General features: G+C 39.4%; 1 protein-coding gene across 1 annotated transcript in view; it reads left to right on the top strand.

The window, feature by feature from the left end:
* LOC126080868 (glycine N-acyltransferase-like) overlaps window positions 1–12,438 on the top strand; it is an 86,984-nt gene extending 74,546 nt beyond the window's left edge. The window contains exons 4-6 of the mRNA XM_049892060.1: window positions 8,724–8,850; window positions 11,129–11,300; window positions 12,036–12,438. Coding sequence (XP_049748017.1) covers window positions 8,724–8,850; window positions 11,129–11,300; window positions 12,036–12,438 — 702 coding nt within the window. The remainder of the gene's footprint in view (window positions 1–8,723; window positions 8,851–11,128; window positions 11,301–12,035) is intronic.
* The last annotated feature ends 5,771 nt before the right edge of the window (window positions 12,439–18,209 follow it).

The following is an 18,209-nucleotide window of genomic DNA, read 5'->3' as shown; positions in this document are numbered from 1 at the left end:
CTTCAAGTTGTCATTCCCAGCATAGTAGACTATATGATTGTCCAATTCAAAATGGCCAATACCAGTCCGTTTCAGCTCACTAATGCCTAGGGTATCAATGTTTATGTGTTCCATTTCATTTTTGATGATTTCCAGTTTTCCTAGATTCATACTTTGTACTTTCCAGGTTCCGATTATTAATGGATGTTAGCAGCTGTTTCTTCTTTTTTGAGTCCTGCCTCATCAGCAAATGAAGGTCCCAAAAGCTTTACTCCATCCATCTCATTAAGGTCAACTCTGCTTTGAGGAGGCATGTCTTCCCCAGTCATCTTTTGAGTGCCTTCCAAATTGGGGGCTCATCTTCCAGCACTATGTTAGACAGTGTTCCACTGCTACTCATAAGGTTTTCACTGGCTAATGCTTTTCAAAAGTAGACTCCCAGGTCCTTCTTCCTAGTCTTTCTTAGACTGGAAGAACAAGCTCGGAGTTTCTGAATCTGAAAGCACTGAGGAAGAAATTCAAGCCTCAAGTTGCAATAGTGAAGGATTCTATGGGGAAAATATTAAATGATGCAGGAAGCATTAAAAGAAGATGGAAGGAATACACAGAGTCATTATACCACAAAGAATTAGTCGATGTTTAATCATTTCAAGAGGTGGCATATGATCAGAAACTGTTGGTAATGAAGGAAGGAGTCCAAGCTGCTCTGAAGGCATTGGCGAAAAACAAGTCTCCAGGAACTGATGGAATATCATTTGAGATATTTCAACAAACAGATGGATCACTGGACGGGCTCACTCGTCTATGGCAAGAAATATGGAAGACAGCTTCCTGACCAACTGACTGGAAAAGATCCATATTTATGCCTATTCCCAAAAAAGATGATCAACCGAAAGTGGAAATTATAGAACAATATCATTAATATCACACGCAAGCAAAATTTTGCTGAAAATCATTCAAAAATGGCTACAGCAGTATATCGACAGGGAGCTGCCAGAAATTCAGGCCAGTTTCAGAAGAGAACGTGGAACCAGGTATATCATTGCTGATGTCAGATGGATCCTGGCTGAAAGCAGAGAATACCAGAAGGATGTTTACCTGTGTTTTATTGACTATGCAAAGGCATTCGACTGTGTGGATCATGACAAATTACAGATAACATTGCAAAGCATGCAAATTCCAGAACACTTAATTGTGCTCATGAGGAACATTTGCATAGATCAAGAGGCAGTTGTTTGGACAGAACAAGGGGATACTGATTGGATTAAAGTCAGGAAAGCTGTGTGCCAGGGTTGTACTCTTTCACCATACCTATTCAATGTGAATGCTAAGCAAACAATATGAGAAGCTGGACTATATGAAGAAGAACTGGGCATCAGGATTGGAGGAAGACTTATTAATAACCTGTGTTATGCAGATGACACAACCTTGCTTGCTGAAAATGAAGAGGACTTGAAACACTTACGAATGAAGATCAAAGACCACAGCCTTCAGTATGGATTGCGCCTCAACATAAAAAAAAAAACAACTTCACAACTGGATCAATGAGCAACATCGTGATAAATGGAGAAAAGACCGAAGTTTTCAAGGATTTCATTTTACTTGGATCCACAATCAACAACCATGGAAGCAGCAGTCAAGAAATCAAAAGACGCATTGCATTGGGTAAATCTGCTGCAAAGGACTTCTTTAAAGCATTGACGAGCAAAGATGTCACCTTGAAGACTAAGGTGCACCTGAACCAAGCCATGGTATTTCCAATCGCATCATATGCATGTGAAACCTGGACAATGAATAAGGAAGACTGAAGAAGAATTGACGCTTCGAATTGTGGTGTTGGCGAAGAATATTTAATATACCATGGACTGCCAAAAGAACGAACAAATCTGTCTTAGAAGAAGTACTGCCAGAATGCTCTTTAGAGGCAAGGATGGCGAGACTGTGTCTTAAGTTCTTTGGACATGTTGTCAGGAGGGATTAGTCCCTGGAGAAGGACATCAGGCTTGGCAGAGCACAGGGTAAGCAGAAAAGAGGAAGACCCTCAATGAGGTGGATTGACACAGTGGATGCAACAATGAGCTCAAGCATAACAACGATTGTCAGGCTGGCTCAGGACAGGGCAGTGTTTCGTTCTGTTGTGCATAGGGTCGCTATGAATTGGAACTGACTCAGTGGCACCAAAAAACAACAGTATTCCACTGTGTGAATATACCATCATTTATTTATTCATTCATCCATTGATGGGCGCCTTGGTTGCTTCCATCTTTTTGCTATTTTAAACAGTGCTGCAATGAACGTGGGTGTGCATATATCTGTTCGTGTAAAGGCTTTTATTTCTCTAGGATATCTTCCAAAGAGTGGGATTACTGGATCGTATGGTAATTCTATTTCAAGTTTTTTAAAGATCCGCCAAATTGATTTCCAAAGTGGTTGTACCATTTTACATTCCCACCAGCAGTGTAGAAGTGTTCCAGTCTCTCCACAACCTCACCAACACTTATTATTTTGTGTTCTTTAGATTAATGCCAGCCTTGTTGGAGTAAGATGGAATCTCATTGTACTTTTGATTTGCATTTCTCTAGTGACTAATGATCGTGACCATTTTCTCATGTATCTGTTAGCTACCTGAGTGTCTTCTTTAGTGACATGCCTGTTCATACCCTTTGCCTGTTTTTGAGTTGGGTTATTTGTCTTTTTGTAGTTGAGTATTTGGAGTATCATGTAGATTTTAGAGATCAGATGCTAATCGGAAATGTCATAGCTAAAAACTTCTTCCCAATCTGTAGGTAATCTTTTTACTCTTTTGGTGAAGTCTTTGGATAAGCATAGGTGTTTGATTTTTAGGAGCTCCCAGTTATCTAGTTTCTCTTCTGCACTGTTAGTAATGTATTCTATACTGTTTATGCCATGTATTAGGGCTCCTAGCATTGTCCCTATTTTTCCTTCTATGATTTTTATCATTTTCAATTTAATACTTAGGTCTTTGATCCATTTTGAGTTAGTTTTTGTGCATGGTGTGAGGTATGGGTCTTTTTTCATTTTTTTTTTTTTTTTTTTTTTGCAGATGGATTTCCAGTTATGCCAGCACCATTTGTAAATAGACTATCGTTTCCCCATTTGACTGACTTTGGGCCTGTGTCAAATATCAGCTGCTCATACATGGATGGGTTTATGTCTGGATTCTCAATTCTGTTCCATTGGCCTATGTATCTGTTGTTGTACAAGTAGCAGAGTTTTTTTACTATTGTGGCTGTATTATAGGTTTTAAAATCAGGTAGAGTGAGGCCTCCAGCTTTGTTCTTCTGTTTTCGGTACTGCTTTACTTATCTGGGGCATCTTTCCCTTCCATATGAAGTTGTTGGTTTGTTTCTCCATCTCATTAAAAAACATCATTGGAATTTGAATTGGTATTGCATTGTATCTATAGAACACTTTCAGTACAACAGACATTTTTACAATGTTAATTCTTTCTATCCATGAGCAAGGTATGTGTTTCCACTTATGTGGGTCTCTTTCAGCATGTTGCAGTAGTGTGTTGTGCTTTTCTTTGTATATGATGTCTTTTATATCTCCAGTAAAATTTATTCCTAAGTATTTTATCTTCTTGGGGGCTACTGTAAATGGTATTGATTTGGTGATTTCCTCTTTGATGTTCATTTTGTTGGGGTAAAGGAATCCAACTGTTTTTTGTACGTTTATCTTGTATCCTGATTCTCTGCTGAACTCTTCCATTAGTTTCAGTAGTTTTCTTGAGGATTCTTTAGGATTTTCTGTGTATAAGTTCATGTCATCTGCAAATAGAAATTTTTTTACTTCTTCCTTACCTGTCCGGATGCACTTTACTTTTCTATCTAGCCTAATTGCTCTGGCTAGGACCTCCAGCACAATGTTGAATAAGAGTGGTGATAAAGGGCATCCTCATCCGGTTCCCAATCTCAAGGGGAATGCTTTCAGACTCTCTCCATTTAGGATGACGTTGGCTGTTTCCTTTGTATAAATGCCCTTTATTATGTTGAGGAATTTTTCTTCTATAACTATTTTGATGAAAGTTTTTATCATGAATGGGTGTTGAACCATGTCAAAGGCCTTTTCTGCATCAATTGATAAAATCATGTGGTTCTTGTCTTTTGTTTTATTTATATGATGGATTACATTATTTGTTTTTCTAAAGTTGAACCATCCATGCATACCTGGTATGAATCCCACTTGGTCATGGTGAATTAGTTTTTTGCTATGTTGTTGAATTCTATTGACTAGAATTTTGTTGAAGATTTTGGCATCTAAGTTCATGAGGGATATAGGTCTGCAATTTTCTTTTTCTGTGGTGTCTTTACCTGCTTTTGGTATCAGGGATATGGTGGCTTCATAGAATGAGTTTGGGAGTATTCTGTCATTTTCTATGCTCTGAAATACCTTTCGTACTAGTGGTGTTAACTCTTCTCTGAAAGTTTAGAAGAACTTCACGGTGAAGCCGTCCAGGTCAGGGCTTAGTTTCTTTTTTTTGGGAGTTTTTTGATTACCTTTTCACCCCTTCTTTTTTTATGGTTCTACTAAGTTGTGGGTGGACTTAGTTGTTCTACCTCTGCTTGTAAGTAGTATGTTTCTAGGAACTCATCCATTTTTTCTGGGATTTCAAATTTTTTAGAGTACAATTTTTGGTAGTAATCTGATATGATTCTTTTAGTTTCAGCTGGGTCTTCTGTAATATCGTCCATCTTATCTATTATTCTGGTTATCTGCTTCCTCCCCTGTTTTTCTTTTGTCAGCTTGACCAGTGGTTTTTCAACTTTGTTAATTTTTTCAAACAACCAGCTTTTGGTCTTGTTAACACTTTCAAATGTTTTTCTGTTTCTATTTTATTTAATTCTGCTCTAATTTTTATTATTTGCTTTCTTCTGGTGCCTGAGGGCTTCTTTTATTGCTCTCTTTCTATTTGTTCAAGTTGTGGGGATAATTCTTTGATTTTGGCCCTCTCTTCTTTTTGGATCTGTGCATTTATTGATTTAAATCGACCCCTAAGCACTGCTTTCACTGTGTCCCAAAGGTTCTGATAGGAAGTGTTTTCATTCTCATTGGATTCTATGAATATCTTTATTCCATCCTTAATGTCTTCTATAACCTAGTCATTTTTGAGCAGAGTACTGTTCAGTTTCCAAGTGTTCAATTTCTTTTCTCTGCTTATTCTGTTACTGATTTCTACTTTTATGGCTTTATGGTCAGAGAAGATGCTTTGTAATGTTTTGATAAGTAGGATAGTCAGTCTCCTTTGGGGTTACCATAATATTTACCCCTAGTTTCCTATGTTTAAAAAAAAAAAATAATAACTTTGATTTCTTTATATCGCCTTGTCTTCCTCTCCATATGAAATTTCTATGACTACATTTCTTAGTCTCTCTTTATTGTTTTAATGTTGTCTTCTTCTACATAATAACATCACTGTTTCCCTGTTTTCAGTATTTTTTTATCTTGATTTATTTTTGTGATTTCCCTATCTGGGTTGACATCTGTTCACTCTGCCAAGTGTTCTAGTCTTGGGCTGACACTTGCTATTACTGATCTTCTAACCAAAGAACTCCCGTTAGTATTTTTTTGTCGTTCTGGTGTGGTTTTTATGAATTCCCTAAACTTCCGTTTATCTGGAAATGTCCTAATTTCACCTTCATATTTGAGAGACAGTTTTGCTGGATATATCATTCTTGGCTGGCATTTCTTTTCCTTCAATGCTTTATGTAAATCATCCCATTGCTTTCTTGCCTGCATGGTTTCTGCCAAGTAGTCCAAGCTTATTCTTATTGACTCTCTGCTTTTCATTTATCCCAAGGTGCTCTTAAACTTCTCTCTTTATCTTTGGTTTTGGCAAGTTTGATCATAATAGGTCTTGGTGACTTTCTTTCAAAATCTACCTAATGTGGTGTTTGGTGAGCATCTTGGATAGCTATCTTCTCATCTTTCACTATATCCGGGAAATTATCTGCTAACAAACATTCAGCAGTTCTCTCTATATTTTTCTCTTGTCCATCCCTGTTCTGGTACTTCAATCACTCATAGGTTATTTCTATTGATAAAGTCCTACATGATTCTTAAGGTTTCTTCATTTTTTTTTTTTAGTTTTTTTCTGATTTTTCTTCAAATATATTAGTGCCAAGTGCTTTATCTTCAAGCTCACCAATTCTGCCTTCCAATTGCTCAATTCTGCTCCTCTGATTTTCTATTGAGTTGTCTAATTCTGTAAATTTATTGTTAATATTCTGAATTTCTGATTGCTGTCTCTCTATGGATTCTTGCAGCTTATTAAATTTTTCGTTATGTTCTTGAATAACCTTTTTAATATCTTCAGCTGCTTTATCTGTGTGTTCCTGGTCTTGCTGTGCATATTGCCTCATCTCCTTCCTAGTCTCATTCCTGATGTCTTGACTGCTTTTGTATATTAATCTTTTGAATTCTGCATCCGGTAATTCCAGGAAGGCACCTTCATCCAGAAGGTTCATTGATTCTTTGTTTTGAGAGCTTGTTGATGCGATCATGGTCTGTTTCTTCATTTGACTTGATATTGACTGTTGTCTCTGAGCAATCAATAAATTATTGTATTAGTTTATTTTATGTTTGTTTACTATACCCTAGCTTCTTGCTTTGTTTTGTTTTGATATGCCCAAGAGTTGCTTGAGTGAGCTAGCTGGATTATTTTCACCTTTGAAGCTTTGACGTCCTGTCACCAGATGGCTAGAGATGTTATCAGTATATTAGTCTAGGAGTCCATTCACTTTTCTTGTATGAATTCAGCTCAGGTGTCCATGTAGCTGACCATCAAAGTGTATGGTATAGGCTCTGTCCTAAAGTCTTAGAGGGGCAGGGGTGATTGGTGTAGGTACTGGTATCTGGTTGTACCAGGGGTTCAAGCTCTTAACAAGGCAGCAAGCTGAGAACCATCCCCCGAATGTCTGTGATGAAAGCGTGTCTGTTCCCTAGAGCATAGAGGTAGGCAGATTCCATAGACAGATCATGGACACCCAGTGCTTTTGGTTGTAAGGACTGGGAGGTACCAGTTATCCTTTGACCCCTGTCGCAGGTGGCTGGGTGACCTGAGTGCAGCCACCAGACCTTAGGCCCCTGATGTGGGTATGCAAAGACCCTGTTTAATAGGCAAAGCAGTGTCGAATATCAAACACCTACCTCTTCATGGCACAGGTAAAACAGTTGTACTCCACCAACAAGGGTCTATTCTCCTGAAGTAAGCCCACAAAGGACCATGCATAAACATGGACTGTTTATGCTTGGACGGGAGCTGTTTCTCTCCTGAGCTCCTCTGGTTAGTGGAGCTGGCAAATTATCTTTTCCCCCAATTGTGAATTTATTCCTTCTCCAAGACCAGGAGGAAGGCTCCAGGCACTCAACAGGGCCTGTCTCAGGACCAGGGAAATCAACAGCCACTGGAGCCAGCTTGGGGGCTGGGGGTGTGGTAAAATATATGCAGGCACTTAGCTTTTGCCAAGAGCGCCATTCTTCTGTGCTTCCGGAGGTGTCAGTTGTCTGAGCGCCAGGCTGCTTCTCCTTGAGAAAACTGTGGCTGAATGGCACAACCAGCACACCATAGCTGATTCCATGAACGGTGCTTGAGGGATTCTGGTGATTCAGGTCCGGTAACTCCTCTCTGCTTCTGAACCCTCTCTCCCTCCCCCTGCCCTCAGTCTGTTTTCTGACTTTGCCTTTGATGTTCTAGCTTGTCATAAATATAATCATTTCACTTGCTTTTTCTGGCCTTTGTTGTAAGAGGGATCGCTGGAAGCATCTGGCTATTCTGCCATCCTGGTTGCACCTCAGAATGTAGAATATTTTGTTTATAAATAATGTTATGCCAATTGAACCAGATGTCCCCTGAGAGCATCATAAATTTAATACTTGAATTTCTGATCTCTTTTTCTTCATCTTCTTTTTTGTCTTATTGTATTTTAGGTGAACGTTTACATATCAAGTTAGTTTCTCATGCAAAATTTTCTACACGCATTGTTATGTGTTCTTGTTGTTATTCTTATAATGTGACTACACATTCCTCCTTTCCACCCTGGATTTCCCGTGTCCATTCAATCAGGTCCTATCCCTTTCTGTCTTCTCATCTCACCACCGGACAGAAGCTGCCCATTTAGACTTATGTATCTACTCGAATTAAGAAGCACACTCTTCATGAGTATCATTTCATGTCTTATAGTCCAGTCTATTCTTTGCCTGAAGAGTTGGCTTCAGGAAGGGTTTTAGTTCTAGATTAACAGAGAGTCTAGGAACCATGTATTCTGTGGTTCCTCCAGTCTCAGTCAGACCACTAAGTCTGCCCTTTTTACTAGAATTTGAATTCTACACCACATTTTTCTCCTGCTCTGTCAGGAGCTCTCTGTTTTATTCTCTGTCAGGGCAGTCATCAGGGGTAGCCAGGCACCATCTAGTTCTTCTGGTCTCAGGCTGATGGAGTATCTGGTTTATGTGACCCCTTTTGTCTCTTGGGCTAATATTTTCCTTGTGTCTTTGGTGTTTTTCATTCTGCTTTGCTCCAGGTGGGTTGGGACCAATTGATGAAGAATCTCTGATCTTGATCTCATGATTTAAGTGGTTCAGAAATATTGACAATGCAGTCAGAAAAATTTCAATATTTCAGTACTTAAAAATTATCACAGTGTACTAAAATTCCAAAAACCAGCACTGCAATAGTAAAATAGAATGAATTTGATTTATCCCCCTTTTTCCAATGCAAACAGGAGATGACAGATGATCTTGATCACTACATCAATACTTACCAAATCTACTCCAAGGATCCCAAGAACTGCCTGAAATTCCTTGACCCACCAGAAGTCATCAACTGGAAACAACATCTGCAGATCCAAAGTAAGAGGCCTGGGATATGTGCGGATTCACTTCTTTGTGCTGAGCCAGTGCCCCGATGACTTATACCTCCTTCTTACAAGTTCCAGACTCTCAGCCAACTGTCCCCCCCCCCTTTTTTTTTTTAACTCAGCGGCTACTATATCTATAAAGGAAAAAAAATCCTTAAAGCTTGTAAAGATTAGGTTTCACATACCAGTTACCACCGAGTCGATTCCATTTCAGGGCAACTACATGTGTGTTGGAGTACAACTGTGAGCTGTGAGATTTTTGATTGCTGATTTTTTGGAACTAGATTGTAAGGTCTTCCTTCTGAGGTGCCTCTGGGTGGATTCGACCCTCCAAAGTTTCAGTTAATAGCTGAATGTGTTAACCACTTGCACAACTCAGGGACTCCAGGTTTCATATAAGGAACCATAATATAATTGATTGGTGCCAATGACTTATGATATATTTTGCTAAGATATTCAGGATCCCTGAAGGTGATTAGTCATGAAAGCAGTTTCCATCTGGACTTCTGTTCCTGGAATAACAATGACAGCTCATTGTACCATACAGCACTCTTCCATTCACCAAGGATAACTGTTTTGGTTATGAACACGCCCTCTGGAATCAGACTGCCTAGGTCTGTTCCTTTCTGTGTGATTCAAACTACCTGTGTGGATTTGTACTGCTGAGCCTTTGGTTAGCAGCCATAGCACTTAACCACTACACCACCAGAGTTTCCATGTGATCTTAGCCAAGTGATTTACCCTCTCCGAGGCTCATTTCTTCATATATAAAAGTGAGGATAATAATAGTACCTAAACATGTTGGGCCATTGTTATGTGCTGTTGAGTTGATTCTGACTCATACTGGCCCCATGTGACAGAGTAGAATTGTCCGATAGGATTTCTAGGTTGTAGTCCTTAAAGAAACAGATCACCAGGTCTTTTTCCTGTGATGCTGCTGAGTGGAAGAATTGCCAACCTTTTGGTTAGCATCGAAAGTTCTTATCTAAAAATAGGGGCACTGAAAAGCTGAAATTAAATCCTTTTTTTAAAATAATATATTTTATTTTGTTGTTGCTGTTGAGACCATGCACAGAAAAGCATACACCAATTCAACAATTTCGACATATATCAGTTCAGTGACATTGAGTACCTTCTTTGAGTTGTGCAAGAGTTCTCACCCTCCTTGTCCAAGTTGTCCCTCCCCCATTAACATAAACTTACTGCCACCTAAGTTTCCGATGTAATATTTCAATTGGTGTTGACAATTTGATCCCATATAGATAGATTTTAAAAAGTGCACAAGGCAGATATTCTTTACTAGTTAAGCTAACTTAATTGTTTGGTTTTAAGAAAACTTGTGAAATGAAATCTTAAATAGGAAGAGCTTAGCACAATACCTGAATGTATCAGTTTCCCTTGTTGCATAGAAAAACCACCCTAAAAGTTAAATCTACAATCACTGGTTAGCTCCTACATCTGCAAATCACCAATTCAGTTGGGCTTTGCAAGTCAGATTTTCTGCTGATTTTCCTTGGTTCACACATGCAGTTGTGGTCAGGCAGTAGGTAGGCTAAGGGCTGGTTGCTATACTGTGACATCACTAACATATCTGAACGATGGCTCTGGCTGTCAGTGCCAACTGTTAGCTGCGGTGACAGGGAGATAAAGCCCTGTGTAGACTACTATATGTAGGTTCTCAGGTAGCTTAGTGTAGGCCTACTCATATGGTGTTAGTTACCAGGTAACCTACAGCATAAAAGAGAGGCCAAGCTCCAACATGCAAGCACATTTAAGCCTCTTCAAACACCAAATTTACTTTTGGCTCATTGGTGAAAGGAAGTCATATGACCACAGTAAGTCTCAATGCATTAGGGCACTATCCCAGGAAATAGATAGCAGGAGGTTTGGACAAATCATGGGTTATTAATGCCAAAATTTGCCATTTTGAGAGCAGAGTAAGTGCCCAGAGATGTTGGCTACTTTTTCTTTATAACTCAGCTCTTTTATGCAGGCTAGAAAACTTCGTTCTGGTCTTGGTACTGCCACTAATGGTATTACAGTGGCTGAATTAATCCTTCAGCATATTTCCACTTGTGTAAGACAGGGAAAGTTGCACAAATGCTTAATATATAATACCAAGGTCACAGCAGCAGCACCAACCCCAGAACCATGGTTTTCTGAATTTAAATCCTAGACATTTCCTACTCCACTGGACTTCCTACTCCACTGGATAGCTTCTCCCTCAAAAGTACTTAAGCAATTACATCTCTCCTTATAATCCTGTCTAGGTTCACAGTCCAGCCTGAATGAGGTGATACAAAGTCTTGCAGCCACTAAATCCTTCGAGGTCCAGCACACACAATGCATCCTCTATATGGCACCTGAGACACTGAGGAAACTGGTTCCTTCTTTGCTGGATGCAAAGAACTTATCACCCGTGAGTGGCAGAACCAAGGCCATGTGAGTGTGATAAAAGTTACTCTGCATTACCCATATCGCTCACTACTAAAATATTTCCCTGCTTTCTTCTTCAAGGCTATCAAATCAGGCCTCTGTCTACCTCTTCAACCTGTCTTGTCCTTCCTGCTCATTCCTTCCAACAACACTAGCCTTCTTTCTGTTCCTCTATTGTCACATGCTCATCCATACTCCAGCACTTTGCACTTGCTATTTCCTCTACCTACTCTGTCTCCCAAGACAATAGAGGTAAGGGAAAATGTACAACTTCATAAAACTTGTTGCCAGCAGGGGGATTTTGACCCATGGTGACCCCAAATATTAAGAGGAGAACTGTACTCGATAGGGTTTTCTTGACTGTAATCTTTATGAAAGCTGATTGCTAAGGCTTTGTTCTGCGGTGACACAGAGTGGGTTTGAATTACTGGCCTTTAGGTTAATAGTCAAGCCTAAACAATTTGTCACCTAGGGACCAGAAAAATTCACGTTACTGTTGCTCCTGTTGTTTGCTACTGGGTCGATTCTGACTCATGAGAAATCCATGTGACCGAGTAGAATTGCCCCAGAGGGTTTTCTTGGCTGTAATCTTTATGTAAGCAGATCACCAAGTCTTTTTCCTGAAGAGCTCTTGAGTGAATTCGAACCACCAATCTTTTAGTTAGCAGCTGAGTGCACCGCCAGGGCTCCTGATAAAACTTCATGCTCATCAGCTTTTCTTTTCTCTTGACCTCTCCATAGCAACCAAGAGCTCTTTAAGCCTTCATCACTGGATGTCACCCATGCTGCTTTAGTGAATAAATTTTGGCTCTTCGGTGGCAACGAGAGGAGCCAGAGACATATTGAACGCTGTATTCGGGCCTTCCCTACCTATTGTCTGCTGGGGCCCGAAGGGACCCCTGTGTCCTGGACCTTGATGGATCAGACGGGAGAGGTGAGGATGGCAGGTACTATGCCTGAGTATCGGGAACAAGGCCTTATCTCCCATATCGGGTATTACCACACCCAGACTCTGCTCACACTTGGCTTCCCCATCTATTCTCACGTAGACAAGAGCAACATAACTATGCAAAAGTTCAGTCACAAGCTGAACCATATCATCATGCCCTGTACCTGGAACCAATGGAACTGTGTGCCTCTGTGACGCTGGACCTGAACATAGAAAATGTTGGGGGGCGGGACTGTGGATGTAGCTGGAGGAGCAGGTGGGTGGATGGCGAAAAAGAGTAAACTGTAACCACTGGTAAAGGAGTGAGAGCTCTTTGGGCTCTGGGGATGCAGAAATCCATAGTGGATAGAACAGCCACAGTCCCTGCCCTCAAAGAGCTCATGGACGTCCATTTTGTTCCTCAGTAGGAAGCAGGCTCAACATTCCTTCAGTGGCCTCCACTTTGTTTAGCTCCCCACATTTCCAGGATTGCTGCAACACTCTTTCATCAGCAGCAGCCCTGGCCTCTACCCACTAGATGCCAGTAACATCCTCCCTCCCAGAGTTGACAACCAAAAGTATTTCCACACATTCCCAAATGTCCCCTGGAGGCAAAACACCCCTGGTTGAGAGCTACTGGTTTCAAGTTGTGGTTTTCAAACTTGGCCTGCATCAAAATCATCTGCAGCCTTCTTCAAATCACAGATTGCTTGGCCCCATCCCCAGATTTTCTGCTTCCGTTGATATGGAGTAGTGCCCAAGAATTTGCATTTCTATCAAGTTCCCAAGTGATCTTGATATTGCTGGTCCAGAGACATCCTTTGAGAACCACTGGTGTAGAGAAATAATACAGTGTATCTTATTCCATAGGACTATAGATGAAAATTCACATCCTGCTCTAATTAAGCATATTGATTCTACTTTTGTAGTTATAATGGAAACTTGTGTTCCAAATGATTTTTCATATTATTTCTTAGAAATATCTAAGAATTTCTATAGCTTGATCATGTTGAATGTGGCAAAATATTTAATCATACTGATATAGTATCATTTAATTGCCTTGTTGGTGAACACTGAAGTTTGTTTTCTGTCATTTTATCCCTTCTTTTCTTCATTTTTCTCTTTCCTTCCTTCCTTTCTTCCTCCCTTCCTTCTTCCCTCCCTCCTTTCCTTCCTCCTTCCTTTCCTTCTTCATTTTTTCCTTCTATATCCATTTTCTTAAACTTATTTTCTTGAGGAGAATTCCCAAATCTGGAAATGGCAAGATGTAAGAGGGCCCACATTCTCATAACTCTTGATTTAGATATCCAGATTTAGGTTTCTCCATGCTGGCAGCACCAATCTGAATATGTTAAATTCTCCGTAATTTTCCTCATTTCAACAACAACTATAAATATTAATTGATCACTTAGTACGTGCCAGCCTCTGTTTGATGCATTTGGAACATAGCAGTGAATAAAGATCCTTTGTAAAATTTATAAGCTATGATCTTTTATTGACTCATCTTATTCTAACTTGATGATATTTTTATTATAAAGCACTTGGATGATATAACGATTCGTACTGGGTGGGCCATCTGCCTTTATGATTCCCATCCAGGCCACCTAAGGAGCCCTGTTGGCACAGTGGTTAAAGCAATTGACTGCTAACGAAAATGTTGGCAGTTCAAAACCAACAGTAGCTCCATGAGAGAAAGATGTAGTAGTCTGCTGCCATAGAGATTTACAGCCATGGAAACCCTCTGGGGTTGCTATGAGTTGGAATCAGCTTGAAGGGAGTGACTTTTGGTTTCCAGGCCACCAAAGCTGAAGTCTTGGGCTGAGAGCATTCTCTGATAAGGAGGCTGGGAATTGCGTCACACCTCTCTCTCCCAGGTTCTTATTGACAGAGAAGTCTTCCTCCCTGTCTGAGCTCACAGTAACTTTCCTGTCTCCATGACTATCCATAACTACTTAAATGTGCACTATTAATCTTGTAGTTAGTGGGGAAGCTGGTCACAGGACAGCCATGTTGTTTTTTCCTCAACAAAGATATTTTCCTGGTCCCCGGATTGCTGTGCTATTGGTACCTGAACAAAGGAACCTTTCTCTTACTCCCCTTCCTCTTACTTCCATGCATTTCAGCACTACAACTCTCCCGTTTATCTATATAAACCCAGCCCCAAGTTCCTCTTTGTTCTCTTACCCATTGAGGGATGTGCATGGAAGTGACCAAACATTTCACCCTTAGAAAAGAACCTTTTGGGAGGACCTACTCTATTTGATAAGCCCCACTCCATTTACTTCGTCCTGATTACTGCAAGTAATAAAAACCTTTGGACTTGCCAGTGAACAGCAGGATTATTCGTTTTGACCCAAAGTGCCCTGCCCTGTTTGATTTCTTTCACTTGCACCATGGCAATTCCGTTTGTTTCTCTGAGGAAAACAAGAAATGGTTAACAAGCTGGACCCACGTTGTAGACTTCCAAGTTTGTGGTATAAATTAGACCCAGAAGGGTTTTGTACCAGAATTAATATCAACCACCCGTACATATTCTGGGGACTCAGGCATCAGAAATGGTCAAGTCATCCTTTAAGGACTTTTTATCTCTCTTGGATGAAGGTCTAAATTGGACACCTCAGGAAAACTCACCATTAAGCAGTATAGTAGGCAGACAGCAAACCACCCCTTCACCTTTGCCCATATGGAACCTGCTGACTAGACAACACCAGAGATGGTTTGTAATAAGAGAAAATAACTTTACTTAATGAATGCTGTGCAGTGTATACAATTAGAAAGTTTATTGCCCATGCATCCTAACTGAAATATTGACTCGAAGGCACACTAAAATTAAATGAGAAAAGAATAAAAATAAAGAAATCAAGAATTCGTAACTTTATAGGTTTAAACTTATAAAAATAGGGGTAAATGTTAAGGCAACCACAAAGAACACTAAGAATCCTACACTTCAAAATAAAAAACAAGAAAAACAGAAACACTCAGCAAAAACAAATTCAACCACAATGAAAAACAGGAACACACAATTTACCAAGAAAAACTTCTCAGCACAAAAAAGTAAGTGAAAAAATGAAACTGTCAACAATACACATAAAAAGGCATCAAAATGACAGCACTAAACTCATACCTGTCTATAATCATGCTGAATGTCAATGGACTAAATGCACAAATAAAGAGACAGAGAGTTGCAGAATGGCTAAAAAGAACACAATCCGTCTATAAGCTGCCTAGAAGAGGCACACCTTAGACTTAAAGACACAAACAAACTAAAACTCAAAGGATGGGAAAAAATACATCAACCAAACAACAATCAAAAAAAGAGCAAGAGTGGCTATACTAATTTCTGACAAAACAGAAGCAAAACTTACATCTACCACAAATGATACGGAAGAGCACTATATAATGATTAAAATTAAAATATACCAGGGGGATATTACCACATTAAATATTTATGCACCCAGCGACAAGGCTTCAAAATACATAAAACAAACTCGAAAAGCATTGAAAAGTAAGCTATATAGCTCCACAATAATTGTAGGAGACTTCAACACACCACTTTCAGTGAAGGACAGAACATCCAGAAAGAAGCTCAATAAAGGCACAGAAGATCTAAATACCACAATCAGCCAACTTGACCTCATAGACATATACAGAACACTGCACCCAACAGCATCCAAGTATACTTTCCTTTCCAATGCACAGGGAACATTCTATAGAATAGACCACATAATAGGACATAGAGCAAGCCTTAACAGAATCCAAAATATGAAAATATTACAAAGCACCTTCTCTGACCAGAAAAGTAGAAGGTAATGACAGAAAAATCAGGGAAAAGGAACCAAACACATGGAAACTGACAACACTTTGCTCAAAAACGACTGGATTATGGAACAAATTAAGGATGGAATAAAGAAATTCATAGAATCCAAGAGAATGAGAACACTTCCTATCAGAACTTTGGGACAGAGCCAAAGCAGTGCTCAGAAGTCAATTTAGATCGATAAATGCACGCATACAAAAAGAAGAAGGGGCCAAAATCAAAGAACAAATTATTCCTACGACTTGAACAAATAGAAAGAGAGCAACAAAAAAAAGCTCCAGGCACCAGAAGAAAGCAAATAATAAAAACTACAGCAGAATTAAAAGAAATAGAGAACAGAAAAACAACTGAAAGAGTTAACAAGACCAAAAGCTGGCACTTTGAAACATTAATACAATCCATAAAACACTGGCCAGAAGGACAAAAGAAAAACAGGAGACGAAGCAAATAACCCAAATAAGAAATGAGATGGGCGATATCACAACAGACCCAACCGAAATTAAAAGAATCATAACAGAGTACGATGAAAAGTTGCACTCTAAGAAATTTGAAAACCTAGAGGAAATGGACAGATTTCTAGAAACACACGACCTACCTAAACTAACATAATCAAAGACAGAACAACTAAATAAACCTATAACAAAAGGAAGGATTGAAAAAGTATTCAAAAAACTCATACCAAAGAGAAGCGCTGGCCCTAACGGCTTCACTGGAGAATTCTACCAAACTTTCAGAGAAGAGTTAACAGCATTACTACTAAAGGTATTTCAGAGCATAGAAAAGGATGGAATACTCCCAAACTCATTTTATGAAGCCAGCATAAACCTGATACCAAAACCCGGTGAAGGCTCCACAGAAAAAGAAAATTACAGACAAATATCCTCAACAAAATTCTAGCCAATAGAATGCAACCGCATATCAAAAAAATAATTCAGGATGCCCTTTATCACCGCTCTTATTCAACATTCTGCTAGAAGTCCTAGCCAGAGCGATTAGGCTAGACAAAGAAATAAAGGACATCCGGATTGGCAAAGAGGAAGTAAAATTATCTTTATTTGCAGATGACATGATCTTATACACAGAAAACCCCAAGGAATCCTCCAGAAAACTACTGAAACTAATAGAAGAGTTGGCAGAGTCTCAGGTTATAAGATAAACATACAAAAATCCTCCTTGGATTCCTCTCCATCAAGAAAAAGAACATCGAAGAGGAAATCACCAAATCAATACCATTCACAGTAGCCCCCAAGAAGATAAAATACTTAGGAATAAATCTTACCAAAGATGTAAAAGACCTATACAAAGAAAACTACAAAGTACTAGTGCAAGAAACTAAAAGGGAACTACATAAGTGGAAAAACATGCCTTGCTCACGGATAGGAAGACTTAACATAGTAAAAATGTCTATTCTACCAAAAGCCATCTATACATACAATGCGCTTCCGATCCAAATTCCAATGACATTTTTTAATGTGATGGAGAAACAAATTGCCAACTTCATATGGAAGGAAAAGAAGCCCCGGATAATAAAGCATTACTGAAAAAGAAGAAGAAAGTAGGAGGCCTCACTTTACCTGATTTTAGAACATATTATACAGCCACAGTAGTCAAAACAGCCTGGTACGGGTACAACAAAAGATGCATAGACCAATGGAACAGAATTGAGAACCCAGATGTAAATCCACCCACATATGAGCAGCTGATAATTGACAAAGGCCCAGTGTCAGTTCATTGGAGAAGGGATAGTCTTTTTAACAAATGGTGCTGGCATAACTGGATATCCATTTGCAAAAAAAATGAAACAGGACCCATGCCTCACACCATGCACAAAAACTAACTCCAAGTGGACCAAAGACCTAAACATAAAGACTAAAATGATAAAGATCACGGAAGAAAAAATAGGGACAACCTTAGGAGCCCTAATACAAGGCATAAACAGAATACAAAACATTACCAAAAATGACGAAGAGAAACCAGATAACTGGGAGCTCCTAAAAATCAAACACCTATGCTCATCTAAAGACTTCACCAAAAGAGTAAAAAGACCACCTACAGACTGGGAAAGAATTTTCAGCTATGACATCTCTGACCGGCTCCTGATCTCTAAAATCGATATGACTGTGTTAAAACTCAACCACAAAAAGACAAACAACCCAATCAAAAAGTGGGC

This window comes from Elephas maximus, chromosome 7, assembly GCF_024166365.1.
Source record: "Elephas maximus indicus isolate mEleMax1 chromosome 7, mEleMax1 primary haplotype, whole genome shotgun sequence".
Classification (NCBI taxonomy): Eukaryota; Metazoa; Chordata; class Mammalia; order Proboscidea; family Elephantidae; genus Elephas; species Elephas maximus.
The sequence above is the reverse complement of the archived record's forward strand: the minus strand, read 5'-3'. Positions and strand labels throughout refer to the sequence as shown.